Genomic DNA, 17,867 nt, shown 5'->3' with positions numbered 1-17,867 from the left:
AGAATACTAATCTTTCATCATTTCTCAAATGATTACAAAGTCTTAGTAGCTGTTGGTCAACTGGAATAAACTCACCAGATATCTTTTGATTTAGTTCCTGCTAGTAGATACATTGGTAACCCAGTCACATTCATATGCATGCAGTTGAACTGTTTGGTCACATATAATATATTCTATTAATAGATTTTCATTCAATTTTCTGAACACTGTCAAGGCAACTCATTTTTTTGTTCTCCAGCTTAGCTGATTCCTGAGATCCCATAGATCCTCTCCCCCACAGTCTCCTTCCCCACTGCTCCACACAACAACCACACACACACACATACACACATACAACCTTACTTTTCTTCCCATCTGATCTGCTTCTCTTTTCCCTCTACATGATCCAGCCCTCTCTCCTTGGTCCTCATTCTTTATTACCATTGTCACACTTACTTTAACTTGTAGACTTCGCTATTTTCACACTCCATACTCTTTACTTCAATTGAAAACAATATTCAAAAAGAAATGTTCTGGGGCTGGCACTGTGACATAAATGTGGCCTTCGCCTGCAGTGCGGTCATCCCATATGAGTGTTGCTTTGAGTCCTGGCTTCTGCACTTCATCCAGCTACTTGCTAATGGCCTGGGAATGCAGCATAATATGATGGTCAAGTGCTTGGCCTCCTGAACCCACGTGGGAGACTTGGATAATGCTCCTGGCTCCTGGCTTCAGCCTGGCCCAGCTATGGCCATTGTGGCCTCTTAGGGGGTGAACCAACATATGGAAGATCTCTCTCCTTCTTTCTCTCTATCTCTACATGTCAAATAAATAAATAAATCTTTTAAAAATGAAATGTTCCCAAATTAATGCAACAGATTAGCAATTTAGGCTTTACTTTCTAATTTAACTTTACTTAAACTGTTCTGTGTGAACGTGTCAAAGCATGTGTGGAGGGAATTAAACGAATTTGGAAGCCAAGTTTATGTGAATTCTAATCATAATTCTGACACTTTTACCAAATGTGTGGCCTTAAGAAAATTATTTTAAGCTTCTCAGCAGTAATACCTCAATTATAAAGATAAAATATTAATACCACTGTATAAGGCTACTGTGAAGGAATTCAAAGAACCTAACTGTGTTACATAAGGAAGTCACTTTACCGTCCTGATTTAATTTCTTCATGTTTAAAATGGTATAACAATTATACCTACCTCACTGGGTTGTGTGTCAATTAAATTACTTAACATATATTGCTAAGAATTATTCCTACTGGGGCCAGCGTTGTGGTATGGTGGGTTAAGTTGCCACCTGCAATGCCAGCATCCCATATGGGTGCAAGTTTGTGTTCTGGCTGCTCCACTTAGAATCCAACTCCCTGCCAGTGGCCTGGGAAAACAGAAAAAGGTGGCCCAAGTGATTGGGCTCCTGCCACCATGTAGGGAGACCCAGAAGAAGCTCCTGGCTTTGGCCTGCCCCAGGCTTGTTTGCTGTGGCCCTCTGGGGAGTGAACTAGCAGATGGAAGATCCCATTCTCTCTCTCTCTCTCTCTCTGTCTCTCTCTCTCACTCTGTGTGCGTGTGTGTGTGTGTTGTGTGTGTTTAAAACACTGCCTTTCAAATAAAAAAATACATAAATCCCTAAAATAAGAAACATTTCTGTCATGTGGTGATATGTAAATTACTTATTATTTATCTAATACTTAATAACATGCTTACCATTAAAAGGGGATCTCCTATAGGTAGTTCTCTTCTACAAATGAATTACTAAGGCAAATTCTTAGATTGCTGCCATGTCAAGTGGGGATAAGTATTCACCGCCGAAATGAATAACACCTATAAACATAATAAGCAAATTAAAACATGTCATGAAATAGAATTTATAGGACATTATGACATTTTTATGAGAGGTTTGAAGAAGAGAGAGCAATCAAAAATGTTCCCTAGTTTTGTTTCTTTGTTTATGTATAACTTTGTTATAAGTAAGAAGTCAGGGATCAGGAAAAGATTCAAAGGAAACATGACAACACCATCCCCCAGGGTTGCTTCTAAAATTTCTGCCAGTAACCCCTAATCATTTCTGTAACAAAGCCCAAAATAGTGCTGGCCAAAATTATCCAAAATGGCTGCTGGGGCATCCCTGCAATTACCATATACCTATTATACTACCATTATAGTATTTCCATGGCTGACACTCCCACTCCCGTGATGCACCTGATAACATGACACTTCCAAGACTTACCCAAAAGGCTGGAAAATAGACAGTCACCAAATATTTACCCATTCCTGAAAAAACTCTTCCCAAAGTACTACCTTCTGTGGCTCCAGATCACTAAAAGACCTTGAACCTCATGGGTCACAGCTCACTCTAGAGTATGCCTGCACTCCACCTTGAGTATGTACTTTCACTATGATAATAAATCGTATTCTTCTGCTAACCTTTAGCCATGTGTTGTCTTCAAATTCTTTTGTGAGTCAGTACAAGAACTTGGGCCTTTTGGGCTTCCAACAACTTGATTCTCAATGATGTCTTATACTACGAGAGAGAAACAAGCTTTGACCAAGAAATTGCAGAACAATGGTATTGTATGGTCCAAAGACTAAAAGAATTCATGACACCAACAAAGTAGTCTACACTGGAAGGAAGGTTGATGTGGGTAGCAGAAGTAAAGTGACACTATAATGGATATAAGAGAGATGGTCAATAAAATTGCAGAAGTAGAAAACCTTTAAAAAAGCAGAGAGAAATAGAATGTTTTCCCATCGGTTACTTTAAAAAGTGAACAGATATTTTATCAGTAATTGCATTCAATATTTACAGCCATAGTATTTCATGAGCTGTAAATTTGCAAAGTCCTCAGAGGCAAAATGATATAAAGTTGTTTAAGAATGATTTTAATCTACCTGGGTAAACAGCTGATATATATAAAAAGAAAAAATGATAAGAAAAGAGAGAATATACTAAATAGTAAATGTATAAGAACTGAAAATAGTATTACTGGCATTCATTCTTTGAGGCATTGGTGTGGGCCATAATATTTGGTAAGGTTTCAAAACCAGCAAGACAACCTTGTTTGTAAAACAAGATTAGGAATCAGTTAGTCAGGAAGGGTGTGAGAGGAGGACCTAAATTATGCATGGCAGGTAGTGGTGAAAGGGGTAGAGTGAGAAGTGTTTATCTAATTCATATCCTTATGTATACTTTAAAGATGAGCTTATTGGAAAGTTGTATATCCTCAGCAATATCCAGCAGTACAGTAAAAAAGCACACAAATATTATTTAAATATTTTTGTGTAAATGTTGGATATATAGAAAATCCACAAAGAATCTGTCTGGAGTAAAACCAACAAGGGAAAAGTTTCTTTTGAGTTGAAAATTGGGGTTTTTATGGAAAAAAATGAAAAAAAGCAATTTGGTTTAACTAAAGATTGAATTCTATGAAGTTTAAGAAAAGATGCTACTGAGCACAAGCACCCCACAAAATGCCCCATATTTCCCAGTATTTCTTTTTTAAAGAAGATGTATTTATTTATTTGAAAGGCAGAGTTAGAGAAAGGCAGAGGCAGAGAAAGAGAGAGACAGAGAGAGAGCAAAAGGTGTTCTATCAGCTGATTACTCCCCAGATGGCCACAACCGCCAGAGCGGTGTCTAGCCAAAGCCAGGAGTCAGGAGCTTCTTCAAGGTCTCCTACACAGCTGCAGAGACCCAAGGACTGGGGCCATCTACTGCTTTCCATAGCAGAGAGCTGGATCAGAAGCTGAGCAGCCAGAACTCTAACTGGTGCATATATGGAATACCAGCTCTCAGGCAGTGGCTTTACCCGCTACGTCACAGCGCCAGCCCCTAGTATTTCTTGTCCTTTACTCCTCCACTACCAAGAAGACATTTTAATTCACAAAGAAATTATTGAACATCAATTGTTTCCCTTGCTCATGACTCTTGCTCATGTGGAACTTATAATCTTATTTGACACGAGAGCTATGGAAGGTAGGATGAGAAGAAATCACAGGGCAGGGTTGCCAAAAATGAGGTTATTCAGAGGAAAAGTTGGAAGTGAATTCAAACTTAGAGGTGACAACAAGAACACAGGAAAGGAGAGAAGCAAGAAGCCAGAGAGCATTCTGAGGACTGTCGCACAGCACTGACAAAGGGTTAGGGCTAAAATAGCCCTAAACCGTCACGGTTGATAACTTTCATTCCTGTGACTAATACGTCTATCTCACAGGGATAGACTATCCAGTGTAGAAAAAAAATCAACAACTGTTTAGCAACTGAAGAGTTGAGAAGTGCTTCAGCGAGCTTGAAAAAAAAAATTGCCTATTTCTTTTGAATTGTTAAAGTGTCCTTGATGGAAAGCAAGTGGGACGAAGTGCATTTTTAGCCTGCCCTTTTGCAGAGACAGGAGCATTTAGTCTCCCTGTGTTCACGAAGGGGAGATGGGGGTACCATGTTAAAGCTGGAAGTTCAGATTAGTTCAGTAGGTAAGCGATTTCCTTTCCCGAGGCACCTACAAATCCCTGCTCCCCAAACAGCTGCAAACAAACTTCCCTAAAGCCATACTTTTTTAAACACTCATCTGTGGCTCCTTGGAGGTCAAGAGCTGCAGGAGCAAAGAGTCTGCTTGTCAGAGATAGAGCCGCCTTGCCTACTCTCTTGGAGCTGCCCAAGTCCAAGTGTGCTCTCCTTAATAAGAAAACCGTATTTGTTGATAAAGCCTAGCTCTCCTCCAAGCTGTTATTTTTAGGCTCAATTCTCCTCTGCTCAACACATGTATGGCTTACTTCAGGGTCTTTTAACAGTAAACTTGGCACATAAAATATCCATGATGTCTGTGCAGAACTCACAAGATTTTTCTTCTCTTACTTGCCTTTTGTATGTTTCTTCTCATTCTTTCCTCTTTCAGGACTTGTTTCTCAGCTACATTCTCATTAATGTCTAGGACTTAATTTTAACATACATAGATGGAAGGTATTAAGAAACTTTTCATGTCTAGGTGTTAAATAGATTCTCAGAGGGTCCCTGGTAAGTTGCCAAAGAATTAGTCTTGGATCTGATTTCTTCAATGTGGGTAAGAGGCTCCCTGAGACACTTTTTGATGCAAATAGATGTCCCATAGTTGATGCCCTTAGAGCGTGTATCTCTACACTTAACAGGGGCTGGAGATGTGTGTGAATCCTTGAAGTTCAGGAAAAAAGGAAATTGGTGGCACAGGGAAAAGAGCACTTGCTAATCAAGAGATCCATTAGATGGCCATGGTTAAAAATAAAAAGAGACAGAGCCCCTTAAATTCTCCCTTTATAAAATAAGAGATCATTTCATAATCTTGCATAAACCTTCAAACCTAAGATTCTGCTTTATGTATCTCCTGTTTGTCTAAGTCTCCCAAATTTCTTCTACCTAGACGGTCACATTGTTTTCCTGCCTGTCTTTTTTTTTTTTGGAAGACTTGTATTCTCACCATGTGTAAATGTCCAGTGCATTTCAGGGTTCACAGAGTAGGATTTGCAAGGCAATGTTATAGTTGTTAGTGTTTTTCAAACTGAGCATTTAGAAAAATTGCTTATAAGCAGTATTTAGGTGATGAAGAGAAATATTTGGAAACTACTTTGACACTTTTGGTTAGGTAACTTCATTTTAGTCATATAACAAACCAATTATTACATTTTCAGACTTGGATATCATATATATATTTTGACACTTTCTTAAATATTCCAAGTTTTGATTATTCATTTCGGGGGAAAATTTCTCCCATACTTTGTTCCCGTGATACTCAAAATCTAAGTTTTAGAATCAACTCTCTAAAGTCAAATGCACTGCTCATAAAATGCATTGAAAAAATTATAGAAAAAAATATAGTCTTTTTTTCCATTATCTTTCCACCATTTCTCAATTTTAAATTAAATAAAACAAATCATACATAATGGACGCATATCTGTGGCCTCCTCTAATATTACCTTGGCTGTCATTTCAACAGTGACAGTTAAAAATGTTCAAAAAAATTAAAGAATGTTGTATTTTGTTGTTTGCATAGACTCTTAATAAGATTATATCCTTTTAATACAGAGAAGATGTAATTGTAGCCATACATAGCAATGGGAAATATACTTGTTGAGCACTTACTCACAGAAAACTCAAAATCGATGGTGTGTATGCATGTGATTAGATTTATTCAGTCATTATCACTCTTCCACTTGAATTTTATGGTATTGAGCAAATAGTAAGTGAAGGTATGAGCTTTTTTTTTCATATTGCCCTCAATAAACGGGCTTAACCACAATACAAATCTTATAATCCACCTCTTCAATCCCACTGGCAATGGGACAAATCCAATAGCTTTACAGGTAAGCTTTCAAATATACTTCCACTGACAGACTAAAGTTTGTTTTAGGAAAAGTCAAGTCTCTTCTATCCTTTGCATTTATTGGAGTTTTCTGTTTCCATGGTTTCCAAGAGTTCACTGAAATTAGGCTTTTGGAGTCTATAAGTTCATGATATGAGGCTTTGGTAAATTTCTTCTCTGTTACCTAGATTATGTTGAAGATCTGTATATTGCTATTTCTGGTTGAGTTTGGGGGCTATTGTACTATTAACACTGTTCTTTCCCTGACAGCTTTTTCTAAGGAACCAGTGGTAGATCAATTCAGTCATAATGAAACCAAACTTGGGTCACTTTCTGCCATCATGAAAATAATGGAAGTACCTTTCTTTTTAGAGTACGTCCTTCAAAGAGATTGATGGGGAACTCTAGGCTTGAGTTTTACGGCTTTTGGAAACAAGGGGGTTCCCAGATGAAATAAAATGTAAAGAACAGATTTACAGAGGCTTCATTTAACTTGCAATTGAATAACTATAACAACAAAACCATTGGGCACAGTTGTATTCTTAGAGTAGTTTATCTTTGCCTTAAGGTACACACGAGGAGATGTCAAGAATAAGGAGAGGGGTTGGTGTTGCAGTGTAGCAGGTAAAGCCACCACCTGCAACACCAGCGCCCTATATGGGCATTGGTTTGTGTCTCCACTGCTCCATTTCCAATCCAGTTCCCTGCTAATGGTCTGGGAAAGCAGCGGAAGATGGCCTAAGTGCTTGAGCCACTCATGTGGGAGACCAAAATGAAGCTCTTGGCCCTTGGCTTTGGCCTGGCCAGCGCTGGAGCACTGGCCTTTGAGGCCATTTTGGGAGTGAATCAGTGGATGAAAGATCTCTCTCTGTATCTCTCTCGATCCCTATAACTCTGACTTTCAAATAAATAAATAAATCTTTAAAAAATGTAAGGAGAGGCTTATTTGGCAATGAAGTGAAGTATGTGACTCCTTATGTTAAATACACAATTGTTATCAGGTTTCCATGTGCAGCCCAAATTGTGAGGGAGCATCATGTAGTCTCTGAATGTCCAGTCACCACATAATATATATGAATAAAGAATTGTCAGTAATATCCCTGAATTCAAATGTGCTGTCTCCATTATCTTGGGGCTCAAATTCAGGACCCACAGCAGTTAGTCCCCATGAAGACAATTATTTTCTGACCAGTAGTTATTACCTAAATATGAAGAAGCTAAGAGAGAATGTAAGAGTGCATAAAAATATAAAAGAGTGACTATAAGAAGATAATCCAGATGACTCAGAAGTATTTTTTAGGAAAAGATACACAACTCCAAAGTAGATGTGAAGTACATGTACTTGAGGGGGCTGGCCAGCCTCTTGCATTACCCTTGAAATTAACTGAAAGCAGTTCAGGGGTGTACATCCCAGACTCAGGGATCCCACTAGGATTTTCAAGAAAGGTTCAATAGAAGAGAAGAATGCAGTTGCCTACGCTGAAAGTCACTAAGGTGAGACTCCCCAAGGAGAGGTCTGCAGCAGGAGGAGAGTCCAGAGCCTTCACGTAGCTCTGCTGGCCAAACGTGGCAGCCGGCAGATCCAGGACCCCTCAGCATCAGCTCTGAATGATTACTTGTGAGGCAGATGTGTTTGTAAACTAATGACTTTCACAGTGTGATGAGATTGAAAATGAAGCCTAATTGCTTCCAGTGATTTAACCCTTGGACTGCTTCCAGGCATGCCGATAGCCATGTGTCTTTAATCATGTAGAGTTAATCACCTTCAGGGATACATCAGAAAACAGTGGCTTATAGGAAGACCAGGAAGCCTTGTAGTTGTGTTATTAGGTTCACACTTCTGGGGCTGTCATCTCTTCAAATAAGGACACTGAAAAGTTGGTCATGGTGCCCTTAAACTCGTGTTTGTTAGTAGCAGCTGACACAGACAATTACATGGCTCTATAATTCAGAAACAAAGAATTAACATTTATGCATTTTAAGTGACTTAAAAAAACTTCTAATGGTAGTGGAGTGAGAATACCAAGTCACCTTGATCCTTCTAAGGCCACCATGAACTTCAATCCAGGTTTGGAAGAAAATAAGAACTGGAAAATGGTTTAATAATCAGGCCAGTCTGATTAATAGTGATAATTAGTACTGGACTATAGTGCATAACCAACTGATTATGAATCATTTGAGCACTTTAGGTAAATTTTCAATACAAGCAATTGAAATGAAAAGACTCCTGATCCTTACATAATGACTTCATTAAATTAATTCAGTTTGGAGGTTGAAGAAAATTTTCTTTTGTAGAAAGGAACGGGCAGAATTTAACTTTCATTCACATTTGGTTAAAAGAAAACTAGAGCAACTACTCAAAGATTTAAACACACACACACACACACACACACACACACCACACACACCCCTCATTGCAGATGGCCTATCCTGAGCTGAAAGTGAACTCCATTACTGAGGAAGAAAGGACTGAAGGTCAGAGCGTGGATTATGTTTGCATCACTTATTTGGATGAAGTAAATCTTCCCTCAGTTATATTTTGTATTCTACTAACTGCGTGCATTGTTAACATTTAAAAGAACATTATTGTGGAGTAATCTGTGAGGGACAGACACTGCAAAGAGATAAATACTTCTGTCACATAAACAGTTGACTCACATCATTTGCTTCATGGTAAAAGACAAAACTAGAGTTAAGTTCTAGTATTGTGATATCAATATTCTCAAAGGCACAGCATTTCCTTTAGGTGAAATGCAGTCATCAATCAAAGCAGCAATAGTTGTGTAGTATCAGGCAACGAGAATAGAAAGAGAGGAGACTCGCTAGGGTACGACTGAGTTTAATTATTCCATAGTAAAGTCAGTTTTTCAGAGACTGAGTCAGGAAATCACTTTGCTTTCAAAACCTCTCTCTTGGGGATCTTGCTGTGATGTAGCAGGTAAAGCTGCCGCCTGCAGTGCCAGCATCCCATATGGACAATGGTTCGAGTCCTGGCTTCTCCACTTCTGATCCAGCTCTCTGCTAAGGCCTGGGAAAGCAGTAGAATATGGCCCAAGTTCTTGGGTCCCTGCACCTGCATGGGAGACCAGGAAGAAGCTCCTGGATCCTAGCTTCAGATTGGCCCAGCTCCAACTGTTACAGACATTTGCAGAGTGAACCAGCAGATGGAAGACCTCTCTCTCTCTCTCTCTCTCTGCCTCTCTGTAACTCTACCCTTCAAATAAATAAATAAATGTTTAAAAATATATTAAAGTAAACCTCATCACTTAAGACCTAACTTATAAAGGGCTTAATAGTTCACAAAGCATAATTGCATTCAAGTTGTACAAATACTCTGATGTGTATCAATAATAGCCATTATCAATTTAGCAGTTCCAAATTTCCATAATTCTATATATCTTGTTTTAAATTTCCTCCCTTCCTCTCACAATTTATAAATATAATAAAAGAAGTCTTAGAAGGTTATAGTATAATTTTCCCAAAACCACAGGACTACTTACAGCATAAACTAGATGCTGAGCACTGTCTTTCCTATGTCTGAAGACAATTTCCTCCTCTTGGTTGATATTTTCATAATTCATTCTACATTCACTGTTTTTCCTCAAAGTGAAACCCAGTTTAAATTTTAGATTATGTATGAGATCTGCCTTCCTTTTAGTTCACATCTCATCTCCAGTCAGACTGCAGTCTCTCTGAAGACAGGCACAGCGTCCCTAGTACAGAGCTCAGCCTTCACAGGTGGAAGAGTGAATTGTGTCAACCATTGGTTAAGCTGCCACTTCTGCCCAAGTCCTACCTACCATCTGGGGACAAGGAGTCAAGGAGAATAAGAGACAAGAGATGAAGAGAGATAAAGCACAGTAAAATGTGAGGATTTCTTTAAATACCCACCCTAGTGAACATCATCTTAGCAGGTAGTTTCTCCTATAAAGCTGGATAAGCACAGGAAGCAATAAGCCCTTGAAGCTGCTGACACTGCAAGGTTCACCCAGCACACTCTGCAACTAAGCAATTTGCTTTTGTTTTGTTGTTGTTGTTGTTTTAACAAGCAGAGTGGGCAATGAGAGAGAGAGACAGAGAGAAAGGTCTTCCTTTGCCATTGGTTCACCCCACAATGGCCGCTGTGGCTGGCACATCATGCTGATCGGGAAGCCAGGAGCCAGGTGTCCCCCCACCCCGGTCTCCCATGGGGTACAGGGCCCAAGGACTTGGGCCATCCTCCACTGCACTCCCGGGCCACAGCAGAGAGCTGGACTGGAAGAGGAGCGACCGGGACAGAATCTGGTGCCCCAGCTGGGACTAGAACCCGGGGTGCCGGCGCAGCAGATGGAGGATTAGCCTAGTGAGCCGCAGCGATGGCCAGCAATTTGCTTTTGAATGTGAGGCTTAGTGGACACAACAAAATTAGAAGTTTGTAAATAGCATGGACTCTTGGAACACACTTATTTATATGAAATCAAACTGTCAAATCTAAAAATGATAAAAATTCCTGGTGCAAAGTTTGGCATGGCTAGGGATGCCAGCACCCAGTGTCAGAGTGCGTGAGTATGAGTGCTGGCTCCACACTCCGTTCCGGCTTTCTGATACTGCACATGCTGGGAGGCAGCCTTGAGAGCTCTATTGGTAGAGTCTGCCACCTGTATGGGAGACCTGGATTCAGTTCCCAGCTTCATCTTGGCTTCATCTTGTCACAGCCCAGGCTCTGGAGGGCTTTTGGACAATAAACCAGAAGAAGGGATATATTCTCTCTCATTCTCTCTCTCTTCTCTCTCATTCTCTCTCTCTCTCTTTCCCTCTCTCTTTCCCTCCCTCTCTTTCTCTCATATTAAATAAATACTTGTTTAAATAATGCTGTAAGGATAAATGATCCATTGGACCTTCACCTACTTACCTTCCATTAAAGCCCTTTACCAAACTAACTGCTGTCTGCAGAGCATTCATTCCTCAGTGAGGCGTCATCCTTAAAGACTTTTCTGGCAAGTTGAGAATGCACATTTGAGCACCTACGTGTGTGTGCATGGCTAATGTGTGCATGTTTGTGTATTACAGTGCATGTTCACTATTTTTCTGCTTCCTTTCTCTGTAACCTTACTTTGGTACCCAACTTCTCCTCAATTCATTGTCTTCAGATGATAGAGTTTGGGCTGAAGTTCTAGCTCAACTAATAATGTACGTTTTAAAACCACATCAAAAGGATCCAGCTCACAAGACTGTCTCCACCAAATGTTATCACATGCATGAAGGGCTCCATAGTGTGGCATGAGGAAGCAGAGATCTACATTTCCCCAGATATCATAAAAAAGCAAACAATTAAAACAAACCTCATAGGTGGTTTTTGCAGGTTGGGGGGTGGGGAAGAAGTCTTGGGTTTCCCATGACTCTTCTTTTTCATCTGTTTTCTGGTCCTGCTGATGGTCACTTTTATCGTCCCTACTCTGCTTCCCCGGTCAAATCATGTGTTCAGTTTGCTTCTTTCACTCACATTTTCTTTACAGAGTCTATGACACATCAACCAGACTCTTGAAGGGAAAAGGGTGTGTCTTTGCCTGCTGTGTTTTGGTGACATGAAAATATACTGGATTTATATGGTTTCAACTTGTTGATTTCAAGCTCATTACCTTGAACTCAAAAAGAAATATTTGGACACTACCTGCTAAACCTTACATTTTTGTATTTCTGTGCCAACACTTAATTTTAATAATGTGGTTTCTCCTTGGGGTCTGATTGATGTGAGTCAGCTTCTTTTAAAAGGGGCAGACTTTGGAGCCTGAAATTCTATGATTTATTGCCCATCTGATTTAACCTCTGGGCGCCTCAAGCATCCATCTGTAAAATAGATATGCTAATATCAGCCCTATACTGAGACCATGAGGAATGTAGAAATGTTGAAAACACAAGTACCTGCCCACAGGAGGCCCTCACTCAGTATTTAGTCCCTTCTCTCTGTAGCGCCACATTCTCCATTACTGCCCCCATCCCCAGTTCATGACATCTGTCAATAGTAAACTTCTGAACTCATCACCAAAAATATTTGTGCCACTCCTGTTGTCCTAGATAACTTTGGCCATCAGCTAATTTCACCTAGATCTCCTCAATCCCAATGCTGTTGATCCTTTGGAAGAGACTGACTCTGAACATCATAGTCACCAAGGCCTTTGGACTCACCCTCATCCACTCAGAATCTGTCAGCTTCACCCCTGCCTGTCCTCCTCCAAATGGGAAGTAAGGCTCAGCAACTACTTGGAAAATGAATGGAAACTTCTTAGTGGTATTTTTAAACATTGTTAAGGCAGCTAGGTAAATATTAGCATATGTATCTAAGAGGAACTAAAAACAATGAGAAGTTTCAAAGAAAATAAATTCATGTGCAATGGAGTGAGGAAACAAGTCTTGAGAGCCGGACCCAGCCTCTTGGCTGTCTCCCCAGCCCAAGGCATCCTTGCCTGGCCTTTATCAAAAAGAACTCACTGAATTGATGGAGCGATTCAGCTGGCCCTACGGGACTGAAGGAGACATTTACTTCTCCAATAGATAAGAACCCTGATGGCCAGTATTGTCCAGAGGGTTTATTTAGGGGAATTCCACTCCTGAAATCCACCACCTAGATTTTCCCATAAGAGGGAGGAGGGGAGAAACAGGAGATCCATACTCATGTCCATAGAGACTCCAGTCTGAATGCTGATGGCTCTCAGTCCTTCACTGAGACATTTGCCTGGTCTATCAGGTATAGCAATTTCTGTGTCTTCACTTTTTACAATAAACTATACTAAAACTGCCTTCTCATTGGCCACATTTTTCACTATCAATAGAACAAGTTCTTGGGGTTTAAATAAGCAGTAACAATATCTCTTTTCAACATTAGGGAGCGGTTACAGAAGGCATAGGCAAATCCTAAAGACTATGTTGAAGGGAATAGGGAATTTCATTGTATTCTCATACTTCCTAACATTCCAGAATTCTGCATTGTCATTTTCATAGCATTTTTTTACATTTGACCTCAATTACTTATATGAACTCATGTTTCCCCATGTTCTTGAATTGTTTTGTTTAATTTGCCAATATGATAAATGTTAATGCTGTTTCCTGATAAATCTAGTGTTGCCAAATAAAACTGACTTCAGTCAGGTTGCACAGTCTCCCAAGTCAACCACTATTGTGTTCATAAAAATTTCCAGATTTCTGACAAGACAGCATTTTCTAATTGCATAATTATTATTGCTTTTTAGTTAGAAGATCTAAGATCTAACAAGAATTTTGAAGGTTATCTTGTTTTTCTACTGTTGTGTTTTGTTGTTGTTATTTTTGCTGCTGTCCTCTTTTACCCCTATTTATAAATTGCCCCCAGAGCCAGGAACTATCAAATGTTTTGATGAATTCACTTTATTTTTTGTTTCCTACACTACTTTAGTCCTTTGGAAAGTAGAGACTAAAATTATCTTGAATAAGTCTTTCTGCTTTAAGAGCAATGTACACCATTCATAAAACCTATGCTAGCTCCTTGTTACTTTCTGCAACAAGTCTAGAATTCCTCTCTGGCTTTCAAATTCCCTCACAATCCAATATCACTTACACTCAAGTAGAACCTATTATTCTCCAGCGTGTATTCTCCAATTCAGTAAGTGCATTCTTATTGTAATTCCTCTTACCTACTACACATATCCCAATGCACCCTTTGCCACAATCTTCCTCCAACCTGTAATTCTTCTCCCTCATATATCTTCCTATCTTGTCTCCTTATACATTGTAAGCTCAAACTTTGCCTGTCTTGCTCACCACTCTGTGTCCCAATATATAGGATATTTTCTGCCACAGAACAAAGTCTCAGTTGTTATAAACTTGCTAGCTGATTATCCTTCTAATACAGTGACCTCTATGGTAAAAAAGGGGAATGTTAAACAAGGGTTCTCTGAGCCTTTTCTGAATTTCGCTAGATTACCTCCATTGGTTAAGCTGTTTTATATATTAAAGTTATACTGGTGAAACTGCCACTTTAGCAAACTCATTGTAATTAACAACAGAATAATGATCAAGAACTATCTGTATATATAATTTCAATATGAGTGGCAAATACATGCTCAGTGTGTCTTAATGTTAAAACACATGTGAAATGGAGCACTCATTACCTCCAGCTAGGATAAACAATTGTGGCATTGGAACCCCTCCAAATCCTTCAAGGAATCTAGTGATATAGAACTTAGATACATTTTTTATCTACACTGTGCTACAACAACCAAAGTTATTTCAAGCACATTTTAGATTTTTAGCAGCTGAAAAGAATATTGAGATTATACTCCAGGTACAAAATCTGTTAACAATATTTATACACAAGAAGTTAAAAAGTAACTTTCTTATAAAGCTCAAGTCAATGCCAGAAAGCAATTAAGCAATTAAATAAAATATTCAATATCATACTGGACTTATTATGAACTAAAAAATAAAAATATTTTCCTTATTTTGATCATAGTACTAAATAATTAAGGATAGGGAAGTATGTAATTTATTACAAAGTAAATATAGTATAGTCCCTTTGCATGAAAAGAAACCCATCAGTGTTCTCCTAATACTGAAATAATTCATTGACAATACAAATGTGAAATGAGTAACACAGACATTCAATAAGAAGCATTCAAAGACAACCTTGGATTACCATATGCTTATCCCAAAGATATTCCACAATTCAACTCATTAATATGTGGGAAGAATAACTTCTGTTTGGACTGCCTTAGTTTTTGCAAACTGCTTTAAAAATGCTTTTTATTTTTGCAAGATTTATTGAGGTATAATGGACAAAAATTGCATGTATTTACAATGCACAATGAGATGGAGTTATGTGTATATACACTGTGAAATGATTACAACAATCAAGGTGATGGCCATACCCATTCACCTCATGCTAACTTGTGGGAGGGAGGGGGCTGAGTGCATGATCTTATAGTGAGAGAATTTAAAATCTAATCTGACACTCTGCCAAATCTTCCTTGAATTTTGTCTTGGAAGGAACACTTTGTGACCCTTGTCCCTTCCACAAAACTTCAAAATGCTATTTAACTGGCATCATTTCATAGCCTTAAAAACACTCCTTTGGATGTCAGCATTGTCGTACACTGGGTTAAGCTGCCACCTGCAACATCAGCATCCCATATGAGCGCTGGTTTGCAACCCAGCTGTTCCACTTCCAATCCAGCTCCCTGATGACATGCCTGGAAAAGCAGCAGAGGGCAGCCTTATGCTCAGACCCCTGCCACTCACATAGGAAACCCAGTTGGAGTTCAAGGATCCTTGGCTCAACCTGGTCCAGCCCTGGCCATTTAGGGAGTGAACCAACAGATGGAAGACCTCTTTCTCTCTGTCTCCCTTTGTAATTCTGCCTTTAAAATAACAAATTTTAATTGTCAAAACACACACACACACACACACAACTTTGTCCTGAGGTTGTAGCTAGAGTGATGTACTGCCCAGGATATTTTCCATAGAGTTCTGCGTTTGTGCCCAGGACTCCAATAGTCCAATAGGCTAATTCTCTTGCACCGGCTCTAATGTGTTTGAGATGCCTCTTACTCTTTGCCTGTAGCCACAGTCGTGACAGCAAATGAGCCTCAAGGACTGAAAAACTGGTCTTTGACTAACGGGACTTATTGTTTAGAGGGCTGATCTAAAAGAAGAATGTTTTATACTTTCAACCGCAGATGGAACATGAACACATTTTGTGAATGACTCTTTTAAATTAGTAAAACTGAGAAATCAGAGTTAGCCTTTGGGGGCTCATTCATTCTCCGGGGTAAACAAGTGATGACTGTTGTCTTCCTTGAGAGGTCATTAGGACTTGGAATTAGTAAAGTTTACTCAAAAGTCGATTTTTTTTTTTTTTTACAGTCACAATATTCTTCTCTATGAGGATGGACATGCTGTGGTGGCTGATTTTGGAGGTGAGATTTCCATGAGTAGGACCCCAAATGATATCAGTTTCTTTCTTCATTCCTAGTTGATGCTACCCTGAAAAATGATTTCACACCACCAGGTACATTTGTACATCAATTATTTTTAATTTTTCCTCTTTGATATCCCCAACCAAAAGAATGGAATTAACAATTTGAACAATACAGAGGTTTCTTGGGTTTTCAGAAATTTAGCTATAATATTTAACCTCAATTTTGAGATATTTTCCTTGATGTGAATTTGTTTCCTCTTTCCCTCAGAATCAAGATTTCTACAGTCTCTGGATGAAGACAACATGACAAAACAACCTGGGGTTTGCTACTGCTTGTGTTCCCTATAATTATAAAACAATTAAAATGTGTAAACTCAGTATGTGGGGAAGTAAGATGAGAATAGCTTTATTTATCTGGAAGAAATGTCATATTCCCAGTGGCCAGTATTTTTATTTTCAGTAACTCCATAAAAGAGCTATTTCAAGTTTCAGCTGGAGATATAAGATATATATTTGGACAATATTATCGATAAAATAATGCAGAATATCTTAAATACATAAGTGAAAAACACAAGACAGGCACAGAAAATTGGTTTTCTTACTTAGATCACATTATTAAGTAGTATAGTTGATATTTAAAAGGTAACTAACTATAAAATTAGTTCATCATCACACTAACTATTCATGTCTTTCCTTTAACATTTTAAGGTAAAAGGTGGTATAATCAGGCATTAAAATTTAAGTAAAATATAAATTATACCATCTGAAGCAAGGATGCTTGCATTCAAAATGTCTGCAATTAAATTCATTACTTGTCCTCTCCTTCACTCCCCCCAGTCTTCTCCCCCAGAGTAAGTACACTTCTATTTCTGGATGACCTGTGGTATCTAATTACTGAAGCTGAGGGTAATTTTTCATCCCTTCCCTCTACTGCTTCAACTTACACATTACTCAATCACACTTTCTGGCTGTCTTTCGTTCTTTCGTTCGTCTTCCTTCCCCTCTTCCTTCCTTCCTTCCTTCCTTCCTTCCTTCCTTCCTTCCTTCCTTCCTTTCTCACTCGCTCTCTCACTCTCTCCCTCTCTCGCTCTCTCGCTCTTGCTCTCGCTCTTTCTTTCATTTTAGTTTGAGTTTTTTTAGTTCTCAAATCTTTCATTTCCTACTGCTGCTTCAGTTTAGATACTCATCGTTTCGTTTCCAGACTTCTGCAACAGGCTTCTAACTCCAGTCCTCTCCGGCAGTTCATTCTTGCAATTCAACATCAGCTAATTGTTGCTGCTCTGACAATTCCCCTCTTGTAAACCTGCAGCAATGCTCCCCTGTCCACAGGCTAAAAGCCAATGTCTTCATCTTTGCTCCAGCTCTCCTTTTTTTTTTTTAAATATATATATATTTTTTTTTTTTGACAGGCAGAGTGGACAGTAAGAGAGAGACAGAGAGAAAGGTCTTCCTTTGCCGTTGGTTCACCCTCCAATGGCTGCAGTGCGCTGCGGCCGGCGCACCACGCTGATCTGAAGGCAGAAGCCAGGTGCTTCTCCTGGTCTCCCATGGGGTGCAGGGCCCAAGGACTTGGGCCATCCTCCACTGCACTCCCTGGCCACAGCAGAGAGCTGGCCTGGA

The 17,867-nt window shown here is 39.3% G+C and overlaps 1 protein-coding gene across 9 annotated transcripts in view; it reads left to right on the top strand.

Annotated features, from left to right (window-relative positions):
- Nucleotides 1-17,867, top strand: part of TNNI3K (TNNI3 interacting kinase) — a 372,046-nt gene that overhangs the window by 232,768 nt on the left and 121,411 nt on the right. For all 9 annotated transcript variants that reach the window (XM_017345534.3, XM_002715920.5, NM_001204807.2 and 6 more), the window contains 2 exons: nucleotides 16,193-16,245; nucleotides 16,516-16,568. In XM_017345534.3, the coding sequence (XP_017201023.1) occupies nucleotides 16,193-16,245; nucleotides 16,516-16,568 (106 nt within the window). The remainder of the gene's footprint in view (nucleotides 1-16,192; nucleotides 16,246-16,515; nucleotides 16,569-17,867) is intronic.

The sequence above is a fragment of the Oryctolagus cuniculus genome, chromosome 7 (assembly GCF_964237555.1).
Source record: "Oryctolagus cuniculus chromosome 7, mOryCun1.1, whole genome shotgun sequence".
Classification (NCBI taxonomy): Eukaryota; Metazoa; Chordata; class Mammalia; order Lagomorpha; family Leporidae; genus Oryctolagus; species Oryctolagus cuniculus.
The sequence above is the reverse complement of the archived record's forward strand: the minus strand, read 5'-3'. Positions and strand labels throughout refer to the sequence as shown.